General features: G+C 42.7%; 1 protein-coding gene across 1 annotated transcript in view; it reads left to right on the plus strand.

Moving 5' to 3' along the window:
• Positions 1-17,201, plus strand: part of VWA3B (von Willebrand factor A domain containing 3B) — a 233,261-nt gene that overhangs the window by 132,951 nt on the left and 83,109 nt on the right. Inside the window, exons 13-14 of the mRNA XM_008008091.3 lie at positions 223-321; positions 6,414-6,596. Of these exons, the coding sequence (XP_008006282.3) occupies positions 223-321; positions 6,414-6,596 (282 nt within the window). The remainder of the gene's footprint in view (positions 1-222; positions 322-6,413; positions 6,597-17,201) is intronic.

Raw genomic sequence — 17,201 nt, forward strand, 5'->3', positions numbered from 1 at the left:
GGCTTCTGGCAGTTCTTGGACTGCCCGGGTAGAGATTTTTAGGCACACTTTGGGATATGTGTCTTGGAATCACTGGGGTTAAATTGTTATCTCAGTGTAATTTTAATTTATCTTTCATCTCACACGTACTTTTTCTTCTTTTTTGGAAGCAGAAAATGAATACATGTTTGTGAGTTCTTTTTTGGGATTCAAGTGTGTCGTTGGTATCTCTTTTTTCCATAGATTGGAAGTTCCACAAACACCCTGAGTGCCCTGAAAACTGCTTTTGCTGATAAAGAAACACAGGCCATCTACCTTCTGACTGATGGGAGACCTGATCAGGTACTTGTCATGCACGTCCGCATCCGTGTGAAGAGACCACCAAACAGGCTTTGTGTGAGCAATAAAGCTTTTTAATCACCTGGGTGCAGGTTGGCTGAGTCGAAAAAGAGAGTCAGTGAAGGGAGATAAGGATGGGGCTGTTTTATAGGATTTGGGTAGGTAAAGGAAAATTACGTTAAAGGGGGGTTCTCTGGCGGGCAGGAGTGGGGGTCACAAGGTGCACAGTGGGGGAGCTTTTTGAGCCAGGATGAGCTAGGAAAAGGAATTTCACAAGGTAATGTCATCACTTAAGGCAAGGACCGGCCATTTTCACTTCTTTTGTGGTGGAATGTCATCAGCTAAGGTGGGGCAGGGCAACTGTGATTCTTCAGTTACTTCAGGCCATCTGGGTGTATATACGTGCAAGTCACGGGGGATGCGATGTCTTGGCTTGGGCTCAGAGGCCTGACAGTACCTATCAGAGCTGGGAACAAAGAGGGCCTCACTGATGCTCTGAAAGCAAATGCTGAAAATAGGTTTGGGGAACCTTTTCAGCTGCCACCAAAAATCCATGGAGATATCCTTCCTTGGCTGAGGGATTCAGAGCTGAGGTGAGAAAATACACAGAGAGATTCCTTTGTCTCTGGAAACTCGGAGGAGAATTTATGAGACAGCGAATGTTGCCTGGTGAGTGTGATACACACCCCTAGCCAGGAGACCAGCCCCACAAAAGGAGACGTCTGCCGTCCACTGAAGACTGGTTTACATTTTATTACAAATGAAGAGCGAGGAGATTGTGTTTTATTTTTTTTTCCTCTGGAGACGCTGAATCTAAACATGTCACTGCATAATGTCCTTGGCTTTACCTCTAATGCTAACTTAGTACTCATTTAAACAAAAACATGCCTTTCCAGCGAAATGTCCTTTGTTTTGTTTAGCCTCGCTGGAAAATATCTGAAAAGCTGTAGAGGAGTCTGTTCATCTTCTTTTGAGCTTTGTGAATGAAAGACGAGTACTCCAGGCATTAAATAAATAGAAGGATTTTCAGGCCAGTGTAATGTAAATTAGCAGCTAAAGTGAATTAGTGTCAACTCGTGTTTTTCCTTGGGGGATGTTTGCATATGCAGACTGCTAGGCAAATATTCTAAAATATCCTGTGGCAAAAAGTTCAGGGCTTAAAGAGAGTAAGCATCTAGATTTTACTGCAGCTTTAGATTTATGGCAGAAAGGGAGTGTGTAAAGTGAAAATTTATTTTAAATTATTTTTTCTTATCGACTTCACTGTGTTTTCTCTTTGGAAGCAGTTCATCGTGTCTCTCTTCTCTTCCACGTGTGGTGCTAGGGTCTGAGGCTATAAAGATGAATAATAGCTCATCCCTGCCTTGGGAAGCTTGTGCTTTGGGGAATGTGCTAGATGTATACAGTTTAATACAACACGGGAACAGGGTTGCCTGTGCTATGTCTAGGAGTGCAGAGTGATGGATTTTGCTGTACAGATGGAGAGAAGGCCAGGGCAGGTTCCAGCGAGGTGGGGACATTTGAGCTGTGTCTGGAAATAGAAGAAGGAATCTTTGGAACAGAGGACACTGTTGGTGTCCTGGGCAGAAGGGACACAGAGGTGTGGAAATATGTGGGGGACTCAGAGAAACAAGCTGAGGGCAGGGGCAACGGAAGAAGATGAGGGTTGACGTGAAAAACGTTGGGTTGTGGGAGACTGAAAGTCCTTGAATGCCACATTAGAAGTATGGTGTCACCACAGAGAGGAACTCTCAGAGGAGCCGGCCACCCTACCCATCTGCATGTCAGAAACATGGCTCGGTTGTGCCAGGGAAAGGCTGGCGCTGCCACGGCCTGCTGCTGGGTCCTTGATGAAAGCTGGGAAGGACCCAGCCTTGGGTGGGAGCAGCAGGAATGGGAGGAGGGGACTGCCTCTAGCCGTGAGCCACAGGAAGCAGCATCAGCCAGTTTGGAAGCAGTGAATGGGAGGTGAGGAGAAGGTGGGAGCAAGGCAGAAAGGAGTCGCCATGGCCAGTTTGGAAGCAGTGAATGGGAGGTGAGGAGAAGGTGGGAGCAAGGCAGAAAGGAGTCGCCACGGCCAGTTTGGAAGCAGTGAATGGGAGGTGAGGAGAAGGTGGGAGCAAGGCAGAAAGGAGTCGCCACGGCCAGTTTGGAAGCAGTGAATGGGAGGTGAGGAGAAGGTGGGAGCAAGGCAGAAAGGAGTCAGGATGACTGATTCCTGGTTGACAATGATTATGATATTAACTGATTGAAATGCAGATTTCAAGAAGAGGCAAGTAGGCTTGGGGGTGGCTAGTGGAGGAAGCTGAGTTTGCGAACCTGTAGTGAGTGCGTGGGAGTCTAAAAGTCCCTAGAAATATATGGAGCTAGAGCTTGGGGACAGTGAGGCCTGAAGATTCTGACTTGAAAGACATCTAGGCAAGTCCAGGTGTATTTTTTTTTAAATATACTCTTACTGATCTTTAAAATTGTTGACACTGTGGACAATTTGGAAAACACAGATAAGCATTAAAAAGGAGAAAATGTGGTTGGGTGAGGTGGCTCACTCCTGTAATCTCAACACTTTGGTAGGCTGAGGCAGGAGGATTGCTTGAGCCCAGGAGTTCAAGACCAGCCTGGGCAACGTATTGAGACCCTGTCTCTCCAAAAAATTTTAAAATTAGCTGGGCGTGGTGGTGTGCACCTGTAGTCCTGGCTACTCAGAAGGCTGAAGTAGAAGGATTGTTTGAACCCAGGAGTTCAAGGATGCAGTGAGCTGTGATCGCACTGCTGCACTCCAGCCTGGGCAACAGAGAGAGTCCCTGTCTCTAAGAAAAAAACAAACCAAAAAAGGACAAAATTTAAATCACTCATAATTGGATTTTGTGGGTTTTTTTCCATCTCACATATCACATACATTTCTCCAAGTCATGAAAAATTTTTCAGGAGCATCCTTCTCAACGACTGCGTCGCATTCTGTTATATGAATTTAATAAAACTTGCACCTTAAAGCTATTTTTGTTTAAGTTTTGAATAGTAATGCATATTCTAATGCATTCTTTTCTACCTTCATAGAAAAGCATAGCCAGAGAAAATTCTCCCTCTCACCCCTTTCACCAGCTAGGAGGCACCTGATATAACTAGTTTTTCTGTATCTCCTTTCAGAGATGGTCTCTTATACAGCAAAAGTGTATTCATACATATTTCCTCTTTTTTACGAAAACAAATGTTAGCCTATTATACACATGATTCTGCACCTTTATTCGTCAAACAGTATACCTTGGAGATGGCTTCATATCGTTTAATACAGAGCGTCCTCATTCTCTTCTAGGTTCCATCACATGGCTATCCCATCACTTATTTAGCTAGTCCCCTGCAGATGCGCAGTCAGATTGTTTTTGAGCTTTTTGTTTTACACAGTCTTGCCAAAGGAACTCTGTGCATATAATGGTTTGCAGGTGACTGAGTATATCTGTAGTGTACATTCTGAGAAGCGGACTCAGCTGCAAGGTCCATGTTTTGATCGATACTGCCAAACAGCAGCCCCCAAAGAGGATGTCAAAAGCGACATCCCCACAAGCAGTGGATTGAGAAGAATTATTGATCTACAGTCCAGTATGGACTTCTGAGGCTCTGGAATCTCCCAATAATAAATACAACATACACTCAAGATTTTTTTTTTTTCTGGAGAGAAGATCAATCTATTTCGCCAGATTCTGAGGGTCTGCTCAAAGATGGAGAATCAAGGATGTGGATAATAGCTGGAGTCAGGCCAGGCGCAGTGGCTCACGCCTGTAATCCTAGCATTTTGGGAGGTTGAGGCAGGCAGATCACTTGAGGTCAGGAGTTCGAAACCAGCCTGGCCAACATGGTGAAACCCAGTCTCTACTAAAAATACAAAAAAAAATTAGCCAGGCCTGGTGGCACGCGCCTATAATCCCAGCTACTCAGGAGGCTGAGGAGGCAGGAGAATCGCTTGAACCCGGGAGGTGGAGGTTGCAGTGAGCTGAGATCGTGCCACTGCACTCCAGACTGGGTGACGGAGTGAGACACCGTCTAAAAGAAAAAAAAAAAAAAGCTTGAGTCAGAAATGTGCAAATTACCCCAAACGTAATTTAGAAATTCTTGAGGACTTCCGAATTCAACCCTGCCTTTTCGACACACACGGTCTGTTTTTGCATTATTCCTTGGATTCTCTCCAAAAGGCAAATTGATGTTTGATATTCGTGTTCTATGTAGAAGATATTGAGATGTACCACTCAATTTCCATTTTTTGCTTTTGAATTTTCGCTGGCTTTCTAGGAGCTGAATGTGTAAGGCCAGTGTTATTATTCCAAATATTCAGCAGAATTTTCTCCTTGGAAGAATAGACACAGATGCTGCTCTGGATCAGTTACATGGACACTAGCTTCCTGCCTGCTTATTAAATATCTGAGGGAGCACTATGAAGTGATAGTCTGTAAAATTTAGCAGGTCAAAGGGGTTCTAGAAATATTAGTCTTCATTAAAATGGAATCATATACACATTGGATAAGTGTCCTTTGGTGGGCATCCGTAATGTAAACTGTCAGGGTCTTTGCTGGGAACAGCCCCATACAGCTTTGGCTGTGGTCATTTTGGGAATTCTTTGAAGTGAGGGGCTGGCCTGGACTGGAATCAAGAAAATGGACATGGTAACGGCATCTGCACCCTCCTAAATAAAACTAATGGCTAAAGCCTTAGCATGGAGTATGTGAGGGCAGGAGGATGGGGAAGGTGCAGGGTGATCAACCTGCATATACGCAAACAGACCTCCTTCAGGCAGGGAGGAGATGGAATCTCTGCCTTTCTGGCCACTCCACCTGATGTGTGTGGAGGAAGGCTGCACAGCTGATGTGTGTGGAGCCCTGGCTGCACAGCTGTTTAGACTCGGAGCAGAGGGAACCGGGGAAAGTGGCTCAGGTGTGCCACTTGACCTTATCCTAGGCTGACAGCAGCACCTGGCAAATATGCTCAACAAATATTTGTGGAATGCTTTCTAGGGAACATCATCTCATTTACTCCTCACAGCAGTCCTGTAAGGAGGGAGTGTTAGTTCTGAACCACAGATGAGGAAACTCACATTAGACAGGACATGCCCTAGGCCATTCAGATGGGCAGTGCTGGATGAGCGTCAAGCCCAGGTCTCTAGCTCTGGAGCTGTTCCCATCATTCCATACAGCTGAAGACAGCGTGAGCGAGCGAGACTGTCATGTGTATCACTGTAAGCCCCACACCTGCATCCAGTCTCAGGTGGTTCCTTCATACTAAACTGGCATGATGTTCAAGTGGCCCAGGATAGTGCTGGGGAGCCGGGCAGAGGGTGGGGGTGCCCCTTAATGGCAGAGGGAGCTCCATCCCTACAACGGGAAACAGCCATTCCTGTCCTCCTGCCCCTCCCCACTGAGGAGTCCTTTTGCTGGTTTATATCCTCAGAGCTTTGAAGAGCAGACTCAGAAAGTTGAAGCAAACCTCTCACCACCGCAGACTGCCTAACCGTGCCCCTTTCCATCACTCATTCCAGCAGCTTCTCTGGGCTGTGGAGTGGTGGGCCCGCTCCCTGTCTAGCTCCTGTGTACAGTGAAGAAGCCTCTCTCAGTTCTGGGACGCCTTCATCCATGCCCCACAGAGCCTGCCTGCTTTCTTCAGCTTCTAAGAGGAATGCCCAGCACATGGGAAGGCCTTCAACAAACATGCCTTCCTTCACTCTCTGTGGGAAGCGTTGACCATAGCGTGTTGGAGGCTGGAACTTGCTCTTTTGCAGCCCAGCACTTCGCACGCATGGACTCTAAGTTCAGGCGCACCTAAAGTTGAGTGACTGGGTTAGCCAGATCTTTCTCCTAGCCTCTTTGTCCCACCCAGTTGAGAGACCTCCGAGCCAAGGCCCATGTCTTGTGGATCACTGTACTCTCACCATCTGGCAGAGTCTTTTCTTTGTTTACTGAATTGAATCGACATGTTTATAAGGAGCCCCTCACCACTGTATATAGAATTACTGTTTGGGTATCTGTAGTAAATACTAAGGATTTTCATATTCTTTTCTTTCTCTTCTTCTCTTTCCATCTCCCTTCCCCCCTCCCCAAAACTTATTGTTTCAGCCGCCTGAAATGGTTATAGAGCAGGTCAAAGTTTTTCAGGAAATTCCTATTTATACCATCTCCTTCAACTACAACGATGAGATTGCAAACAGGTTTTTGAAAGAGGTCGCTGCTTTGACTGGAGGGGAGTTCCATTTTTATCATTTTGGTTGCAAGGATCCCACTCCTCCAGAGGCTGTTCAGGTAAGAGCTTGGTGGGCTGAGAAGGGAGTGTTCATTTATTTGAGCATTACAGGCTGGCGGTCCCTGGATAATACCTTCACTGAGAAAAGAGCAACCATAAAGATAACTAAGACAAAAAAAAATGAGTCACTTAACAGTGAGTGTACCAGTGTTTCTCAGAGTGTAGCCCAAGGACCACCCGAGCTAGGGCATCTGAGCAGATTCCTGCATCCCAGTTCAGAGATGCGAAAGCAGGTTGTAGGCATAGAGGCCCAGGAATTATAAATCAATGCATATATTTTGTTTTTCTTCTAAACTTTTTATTGCAGAAAGTTTCAAACATTACACAAAAATAGAAGCATATATAGACCCCCATGTACCCATAATTTAAATTCAATAATTTTCAATATTTTGCCAAACTTTAGGAATCTGTGTTTTTAACAAGGATACCCAGGGGGCTATATGTGAAGTTTGTTAATCACTGCTATACACAGATATTTGTAGAAAACGAAACAATGTCAAATGTAGGTGGTTAGTTGCTTGCTGACCTCTCAGACTATGTAACCGTTTGACCACCTGATAAAGCAATTTATTTTAATAGGCTAATGGGAGAAAGCAAATAAAATTCTGTTCTCTCATCCTCCAGACTCGGCCTGTTCATATGCATTTCAAGGATGCCCTTCTAGGGTGTGTGTTTTTTGTTTTCTGTTCTGAGGAGTGACTTTAAATCCAGATTCAGTGGGTAGCAGGACAAGTCAGAATACTGCTCAGTGCTTCATGTGAGTGAACTACCTGGGACTAGGGAATGAATCATCCAAAAGCATTGGAGGGACCAGTGCTTTCATCTCACAGAGGGCTGGGAAGAGTGCTCCCATTAACGAGGATTGAAAACTTCATAATCCTTTGAGCATTGGGTAAATTACACAGGAGAGTCTTGCCTCAGTAGTGGGAGCAACCAAACACTCCGGTTCCACCTAGCAAATCTTAAATGAAAGCCCTGAAAGGATCAAACTGTTTCCAACTAACTTAACTGCATCCCAGAACAAACCCCAAGAATAATTACAAGTAAACAAAAATATTCACCACCTAACAAAGTAAAATCAGCAATGCCTAGCATACAAGCAAATATTACCAGGCATGGAAAAAAGTAGGAAAATACAGACCCATAATGAGGAGGAAAAACAAACTGAAGACTTAAAATATACCCAGAACTCAATGTTACTATTAGAGCATTAAAACAGTCCTTGTCACTGTGGGGGAGACATGAAAGGTACAAGTAAGACACAAATTAAACGTCTAGCGATGAAAAATAGGTGGAATGGGAAGCGCAGCAGATCAGACATTGCATAAGACAAGACTAGTGAATTGGAAGGCAGCAATAGAAGCTATCCAAAATGTAACACAGAAGAACAAGAATTCAAAAAAAAAAAAAAAAAAAGAAAAGAAAACTAAACAGAAAACAGAGCATCAGTGAGTCATGGAAAAATCCAAGCAGCCTAATAAACACATAACTGAAACAACAGTGGCCAAAAATTTTCCAGATTGGATTACAACGGTAAACCCACAGACCCAAAAGAACCTCAATAAATCCCAAGCACAAGAAACATGAAGAAAACCAGGCCAAGGCCGAATCAAACTTTCCAGAAGCAGTGACAAAGACAACATCTTAAAATAATAGAAAGAGGACACATTGTACACAAGGAACAGTAGTAAAGATGACAGCAGATGTCTCATCAGAAATAATGCAAGTGAGGAGACAGTGGAGAAACATGTTTAAAATACTGAGAGACTGTCCACATAGAGTCTATGCAGAGTGAAAATATCTGTCAAAGAGGAAGATAAAATAGACTTTTTAAGATATACAAAAACGGTCAGGTTGAGTGGCTTATACCTGTAATCCTAGCACTTTGGGAGGTCAAGGTGGGCAGATTGCTTGAGCTCAGGAATTCAAGACCAGCCTGAGCAACATGGTGAGACCCCACTTCTACAAAAAATATAAAAAGTAGCTGGGCATGGTGGTTTGCACCTGTAGTTCTAGCTACTTGAGGGGGCGCTGAAGCAGGAGGATCACTTGAACCCAGGAGGCAGAGGCTGCAGTGAGCCAAGGTCACGCCACTGCACTCTAGCCTGGGCGACAGAGTGAGACTCCGTCTCAAAAAAAAAAGAATTCATCACCAACAAGCCTGCAGTACCAGAAACATTAAAGGGGAGTACTTTAGACAGAAGGAAAACCTTACCAGTTAGAAATATGAATCTATGCTAAGGAATAAAAAGCATTGGTAAAGATGATGCTGACTGCAAAGGTAAATATGTAAAAAAGATTTCTTCTTGCATAATTGTAAGAAAAAGTACAGGATGGACTTCCAGTTCCAACAAAGATAGAGTAGTGCCATCCGTTGTAGGTCCACTGTCTCAAAACCAGAAAGCCCTGGTTATAACTCCAAAAGAGGACAAGGACTCATTGTCCTGTCATTCTTTAACCATTGTGGAAGACAGTGTGGCGATTCCTCAAGAATCTAGAACCAGAAATACATTTGACCCAGCAATCCCATTACTCGGTATATACCCAAAGGAATGTAAATCATTCTCCCATAAAGACACATGCACACATATGTTTATTGCAGCTCTATTCACAATAGCAAAGACATGGAACCAACCCAAATGCTCATCAGTGATAGACTGGATAAAGAAAATGTGGTACATATACACCATGGAATACTATGCAGCCATAAAAAGGAATGAGATCCTTCCTTTTCAGGGACATGGATGAAGCTGGAAGCCATCATCCTCAGCAAACTAACACAGGAACAGAAAACTACACATTGCATGTTCTCACTTATAAGTGGGAGCTGAACAATGAGAACACATGGACACAGGGAGGGGAACAACACACACTGGGGTCTGTCAGTGGTGGGGGGCAAAGGGAGGGAGAGCATCAGGACAGGACAAATAGCTAATGCATATGGGGCTTAATGCCTAGGTGCCAGGTTGATAGGTGCTACAAACCACTATGTAACAAACCTGCATGTTCTGCACATGTATCCTGGAACTTAAAGTGAAAAAAAAAAAAAAAAGACTCATTGTTGTGTCATTCTCCAAGTTCTGAGGTCCCTTGGCAATGAGTCCTTGGGACTTTATTTCTATTCATATATCCCAGACAGGGCACTGCAGAAGCCTCTCCAACCTGGGATCTCCAACAAGCAGTGACAAAAAACGCTCCAGGAAAAGCCTGTTCCCCACGACCACTGCCCCAGCCAAATGACTGTGAAGAGCACAGCTTAACAACAGAAAACCTTTTTCGCAATACCTGTCCTGCTCCAGTCGTATACCATGGAAAAACTGCATCCTCTCCCCTGGGATTTCAGTGGTGCCAAACAGGGAGCCACTCTTTCACCCACTCTCTGGCTTCATGGAAGCAAGTGACTGTGCTCTGATCCCCCTGCCGAGTGGAGTAGTAGAGCTGACCAGGGAGCTAACCTTCCATTCCTACGTGGTGGAAGCAGGCAGCAACGCTCTGATTTCCTTGCTGAGGCTGTGTCAGTGATGCTTAGTGGAAAGCTCATTCTCCTTCTGGAAGCAGGTGGTGCTTCCATTTTCCTGCTAGGGTAATATCAGAGGGACTGAGTGGAAAGCTGATCTCTCATCCATGCGTAGGCAGGAGCAGCAGTGCCTTGAGTCCCCCACCAGGGTAGTGTCCACGGTGCCCAGTGTCAAGCGGACCCTCCACTCCTATCATGCAGCACCACAGCCTAAGCAGGCAGTGTGAGGCCAGTGTAGTCACTGCTGTGCTTCGCCAGAGTCCTCATGTCAGCAGGATTCAGCATGAAGATGAGCCTCTACAGAGGGCCATCATCAATGAACATGAAAAAGGGAGAGAGCTGGGGAAAGGCCACGCTCCGCTTCCCCCATCTAACTGCGGTGTTAGTGATGGGAAGCCTCACGTCCATGCTCATACAACAGCAGGAGACCAAGGGAGAAAGTGTGAAACAGGACTAGCCCCCAAGTGGTCCTCCCCACAATGTCAGCAGGGCCCAGTGGAGGACTGAGACTTCGCTTCCGTTCAGCATCGACGAGACTGAAGGAGGTGGCGCTAGGTGGGCTACTCAGTACACTGTCAACCCCCTACCCTTAAGAGAAAACTGTCCCACAAAAGAAAACTGTGCCACAGAAAGACAGTTGAACTCTTAATCCTGCCACTGTGACAGCTCGCCCCAACAAAAAATAGCTGGGAAAGCTCACCAGATACATAGTTACGCCCAAGTGAAAGTCAAGTTTATCTATAACAGCCCAGCCCCCACGCATATGAGAAGTACACCAGAGGAGGATGTTTACTTAGATAGGTGGGCAGAGCTTGCTAAAGGGACACAGCTGCCAGTGGCCCATCTGGAAAGCCTCGTTGTCTCTGCAGGCTTGAGACTCTCCTCTCCTGCAGAGACACATCAGAGCGCATGGGAAGAACAGGCAGGAGAGGCCCAGCTAGAACCAGTGGCCCCTTGCAGAAGATTCTTTGTCCCTGTGGGCCAAGGGCTCTCCTACCCTACCCAGTGACACAGGAACACCTGGAGGACAGCAGGGAGGCACCAAGAGACACCTGGAAGCCTGACGGAGGGTAACCCCTCCTGTCTCTTCAGGCAGCACCAGCAGGGACCAGTGGGGTCCAGAATGCCACCAGATTAGCAAAGAAGACCAAAATAATACCAAAAGCTTCTGAACATCAAACTGCCATTGGAGCAGAGACCCACAAAAGTAGGACAAATTCCACATGCTCAATTTAAGCAGGGCATCTACCAAGTCAAAAAAAGATTTTAAATAGGACCCAGAATCTTCTCACACAATATCACACAAAGAGCCAAGAAAGCCCCAATTTGAATGAGAAATGACCAATGATGCCAACACTGAGATGAATCATATGTTGGAATGATCTGTCAGGATTTTAAAGAAGCTGTCATAAAAATGCTTCAACAACCATTACAGATCCTCTTGAAACAAATGAACAAATAGACAATCTCAGAATATAAGTAAGAATTATAAAAAAAAAAAAAAAAGTCCAAGTGGAACTTTGAGAACTGAAAAATACAAGAACAGAAAATTTTAAAACCTCAGTAGATAGGTTCAGTAGTGAAGTAGAGATGACAGGATAATGTCAGTGATCTTGAGGTCAGAAGAACAAAATTCAGTCACTCTAAACAACAGAAAATAGACCAAAAAAAAAAAAAAAAAAGTAAATAGAACCACAGGGACCTGTGAGACAATGACAGAATATCCAGCATTAGTATCATCAGAGTCCACAAAAGAAACAAGAAGGAAAATGGGACTGAAAAAAAGTGACAAAATAATAGCCAAAAACTTCCCAAAGTTGGTGAAATATACAAATATACAGATTCAAGAATCTGAGTAAACTCCAAACAGAATAAGCCCAAAGAAATCCACAATGTGTCATAGTTAAACATTTGGAAATTAAAGACAAAGAAAAAAATGATAAAAATGACACCAATTCAATTGCGGATTTGACAGCAGACTTTCTGTCCAAAACCAAAAAAGCCGGGGAAAAATGGCACAATATTTTTCAAGTATGAAAGGAAAGAACTATTAACCATGAATTTTATTATTTTATTTTATTTTTAGAGACAGAGTTTTACTGCATCACCCAGGCTAGAGTGCAGTGACACAATGTTGGCTCACTGAAGCCTTAAACTGTTAGGCTCCTGTGATTCTCCTGCCTCAGGCTTCCAAGTAGTTAGGACTACAGGTGTGTGCCACCATGCATGGCTAATTTTTTCATTTGTAGAGACAGGGTCACACTATGTTGCCCAGGCTGGTCTTGAACTCCTGGCCTCAAGTAGTCCTCCTGCCTCAGCCTCCCAAAGTGCTGAGATTACAGGTATTAGCAACCCCAAACTTTATATTTCACAAAACTATCTTTCAAGGATGAAGGGGAGATAAAAATATTCTCAGATAAAGAAAAACTAAAAGAACTTATTGTTAGAAAACTTATTTTTATTGATTGTTTACAGGAGGTTTTTCAAGCAAAAGGAAATTATAAAAGAAATAACTGGAACATCAGAAAGAAAAGAAGAAAGAGCAGAAATATTGGGAGATATAGTCTATCCTTTTCTTCATGAGATTTACAAATCGTATTTTTAATGATTGAAACAAAAGTTGTAACATCACATAACACTGAAGACAATAATACTTGAAGCTGGAGAAGGTAAAGGGACCTAAATGGAAGTGATGTTTCCTTACTTTCGTTGAAGGAGTAAAATGTTGATGCTGGGACTGTTATAAGTCACATATATATGCTGTCATACTGACAGGATTCATTACAAAAGCCATACAAAGGGCTACACTCAAAAACTCTGTAAATAAATCAAAATAGAATTGTAAGAAAAAAAAACAAGTTTAAATAACCCGAAGGAGTGCAAGGAAAGAGAACGGAGGAATGAGACCAGAGAAAACAAACTGTAAAATACTGGAAGTGAGTGCTGACATGTCAATAATACTTTTTAAATTAATGGTCTAATTATACCCATCAAAAGACAGATACAGCAGAGTAAATTTAAAAGAAAAGAAGAACACAACCAGACTATGCGCTGCTTTCAAAAAACTCACTTTAATTCTAAAAAGGTAGGTTCAACTAAAAGGATTTTTTGAAATATATCATGCAAAAATCCTTAACAAAATATTAGTAAAATGATTCCAGCAATGTATTAAAACTTATACACTATGATCAAGGGGGATTTACTCCATATATACAAGAATATTTGTTCTTTTTTTTTAACCCAGGCTGGAGTGCAGTGGCGCAATCTTGGCTCACTGCAATCTCCACCTCTGTGGTTCAAGCAGTTCTTCTGCCTCAGCCTCCCGAGTAGCTGGGATTACATAGGCACTGGCCACCATGCCCAGCTAATTTGTATTTTTAATAGAGACAGGTTTTCCCCATGTTGGCCAGGCTGATCTCAAATTCCTGACCTCATGTGATCCACCTGCCTTGGCCTCCCAATGTGCTGGGGTTACAGGCATGAGCCACCCCACCCGGCTATTTGTTTTTGTATATTGGAAGTATTTGTTCATTTGTTTCAAGAAATTTGGAACTGATGTTTCAACATTAGAAAATCTATTAGTATAATCCAGTGTATCAACAGGCTAAAGAAGAAAAATCGTATGGTTGTATCAATTGATGCAGAAAAAGCCTTGACCGAATTCCACACCATTCATCATAAAAACTCTCAGCAAAATAGAAATAGAGGAGAACTTCCTCAACTTAATAAGAACATCAATGCAACACCTACAGCTAAAGTCATACTTAGTAGTGAAATGCTGAATGATTTCCCCTTAAGATTAGAAGAGAGTCAAAAACATCTATTCTCACCACTCTGATTCAACGTACTACTGGAAGTTCTAACCATGGCAACAAAGCAAGAAAAGAAATAAAAGGCATACAGATTGGGAAGGAAGAAATAAAACTTTTTATTTGTAGGTAACATATTATCTACATAGAAAACCCCAGGAGACCTACAAAAAAAAAAAAAAATCTGGAACTTTTACGAGATTTCAGCAAAGTCACAAAATTAATACACACGCAATTCAATCACATTTTGATAAAGTAACAGGGAGCATGTGGAAGTGAAAAATTAAATACCCAATACCAATTATAATTGAGTTTCAAAGAAGATGAAATGTTTATGCACCTAAAAAGTATGTACAGAAGTTCTATGTTGAAAATTACAAAATGCTGAAGATATCAAAGAAGATCTAAATAAATGGAAAGACATGTTCTGTTCATGGATTGAACGACTCAACATATTAGAGACATCAGTTCTCCCCAGCTTGATCTACAGGTTTATTAAAATTTCTATAAAAACCCCAGAAAGTTTTTTTACAGACATAGTTAAGCCTATCTAAAATTTATGTGACAAGTCACAGGCTCTAAAAAAGTTTAAACAATCCTGAGAAAGAAAAATAAAGTGGGAAGAATCATTGTATGTAGTATTAAGGCTTACTGTGTAGCTGCATTCATCAAGATGTATGGCTTTAGTGTAGAAACAGACACGTAGACCAATGCAACAGTTATAGAAACACACCCACACAACATGCTCAACTGATTTTCGACAAAGATGCAGAAGCAATCCAGTGGAGGAAAGATAGCCATTTGAATAAATGGTTGGAGCAATTGGATATCCAAAGGCAAAACAATAAACCCCAACCTAAACCTCATACCTCATGGACATCTTAGCTCAAAATGAATCATGGACTTACATCTAAAAACATAAAACTATAAAACTTCTAGAAAGAAATGTGGGAAAAATTGTGGGGATGTTGGGCTACCGAAGAATTTTTAGTCTTGATTCCAAAAGCATGATCCATAAAAGGAAGCATTAATATATTATACGTCATCAAAATTAAAAGCTTTCACTCTTTGGGAGACCCTGTTAAGAGCATAAAAAGATGAGCTGCAGACTTAGAGAAAGTATCTGCAAATGACATATCAGACAAAGGCCTTAGTATCTAGAATATATGAAGAACTCTTAAAACTCAACAGTAGAAAACAAACCATCTAATCAGAAAATAGGCAAAACGTATGCACAGACATTTCACCGAAGAGAATCTACAGATGGCAAAGAAGCACATGAAAAGAGGGTCAACGTCGTAAAATTCAACAGCCCTTCAGGTTAAAAACTCTCCGTAAACTAGGTATTGATGGAACATATCTTAAAATAATAAGAGCCATTTATGACAAACCCATAGCCAATATCATACTGAACGGGCAAAAACTAGAAGCATTCCAAGGATGCCCTGTCTCACCACTCCTATTCAGCATACTGTTGGAAGTTCTGGCCAGGGCAATCAGGCAAGGGAAAGAAATAAAGGGTATTCAAATAGGAAGAGAGGAAATCAAATTGTCTCTGTTTGCAGATGACATGATTGTATATTTAGAAAACCCCATCATCTCAGCCCAAAATCTCCTTCAGCTGATAAGCAACTTTAGCTAAGTCTCAGGATACAAAATCAATGTGCGAAAATCACAAGCATTCCTATACTCCAATAACAGACAAGCAGAGAGCCAAATCATGAGTGAACTCCCATTCACAATTGCTATAAAGAGAATAAAATACCTAGGAATATAGCTTACAAGAGACCTGAAGGACCTTAACATCACAAACTATGTGGTCCAACATTCTACTCCTAGATATTTATTCAGGAAGAATGAAAGCCGATGTCCATGCAAAGACTTGTATGCAAATGTGTATAACTTTATTTATAATAGCCCAAACCTGAAAACAACATCAACAGGTGAATGGATAAGTAAATCGTGGTATTTAACAGTGGTATACAATAGAATACAGCTGAGCAATAAGAAATGAATGAACTATTGATTCATGCTACAACATGGGTGAATCTTAAAATAATTATATTGAAGGGGTGGCCTGCCCCTCCACACCTGTGGGCGTTTCTCGTTAGGTGGAACGAGAGACTTGAGAAAAGAAATGAGACACAGAGACAAAGTATAGAGAAAGAAAAATTGGGCCCAGGGGACCGGCGCTCAGCATACAGAGGACCCACGCCGGCACCGGTCTCTGAGTTCCCCTAGTATTTATTGATAATTATCTTTACCATCTTAAAGAAAAGGAAGTGGCAGGATAATAGGATCATTGTGGGGAGAAAGTCAGCAGTAAGACATATGAATAAAGATCTCTGTGACATGAATAAGTTTAAGGAAAAGTGCTGTGCCTTGATATGCATATGTAAACATCTCCATAAACCTTTTTAGTGCATAAAGAGCAGCATTGCCCTAGCAAACCGCCCTAAGGCGGTTTTCTCCTTTCTCAGTAAACAGAACATACAATCAGGTTTTACACCGAGATGTTCCATTGCCCAGGGACCGACAGGAGACAGATGCTTTTCTCTATCTCAACTGCCAACAACCGCCAACAACCGCCAAGAGGCCTTCTTTCCTCTTGTACTAGTCCTCCTCAGCACAGACCATTCACGGGTGTCAGGCTGGGGGACGATCAGGTCTTTCTCTTCCCACGAGGCCATATTTCCAACTATCACATGGGGAGAAACCTTGGAGAATACCTAGCTTTCCTAGGCAGAGGTCCCTGCGACCTTTGGCAGTGTACGTGTCCCTGGGTACTTGAGATTAAGTGAATGGTGATGACTTTTAACCAGCAAGCTGCCTTCAGGCACTTGTTTAACAAAGCACACCCTGCACAGCCCAAAATCTGTTAAACCTTGAGTGACCACAGCACATGTCTCTTGCAAGGACAAGGTTGGGGGTAGGGTCACAGATTAACAGCATCTCAAATACAGAACAAAACGGAGTCTCTTATGTCTACTTCTTTCTATATAGACACAGTAACAGTCTGATCTTTCTTTCTTTTCCCCACATTATATAAGTGAAGAAAGTCAGGAGAAAAGAGTAATTTCTGTGTTATTCCATTTATATAAAATTCTAGAAAACTGAAACTAATGTGTAGTGGCAGAAAGCCAATGAGTAGTTCCTGGGGAACTGAGGGAGAGGGCCTGTAGGAGGGCGGGCAGATTTACAATGGGGTGCAAGGGAATTTGGAGGGTGATGAATATGTTCATTATTTTGACTGTAAAAATGATTTCACAGGGGGGAAA

The sequence above is a fragment of the Chlorocebus sabaeus genome, chromosome 14 (genome assembly GCF_047675955.1).
Source record: "Chlorocebus sabaeus isolate Y175 chromosome 14, mChlSab1.0.hap1, whole genome shotgun sequence".
Lineage (NCBI taxonomy): Eukaryota > Metazoa > Chordata > Mammalia > Primates > Cercopithecidae > Chlorocebus > Chlorocebus sabaeus.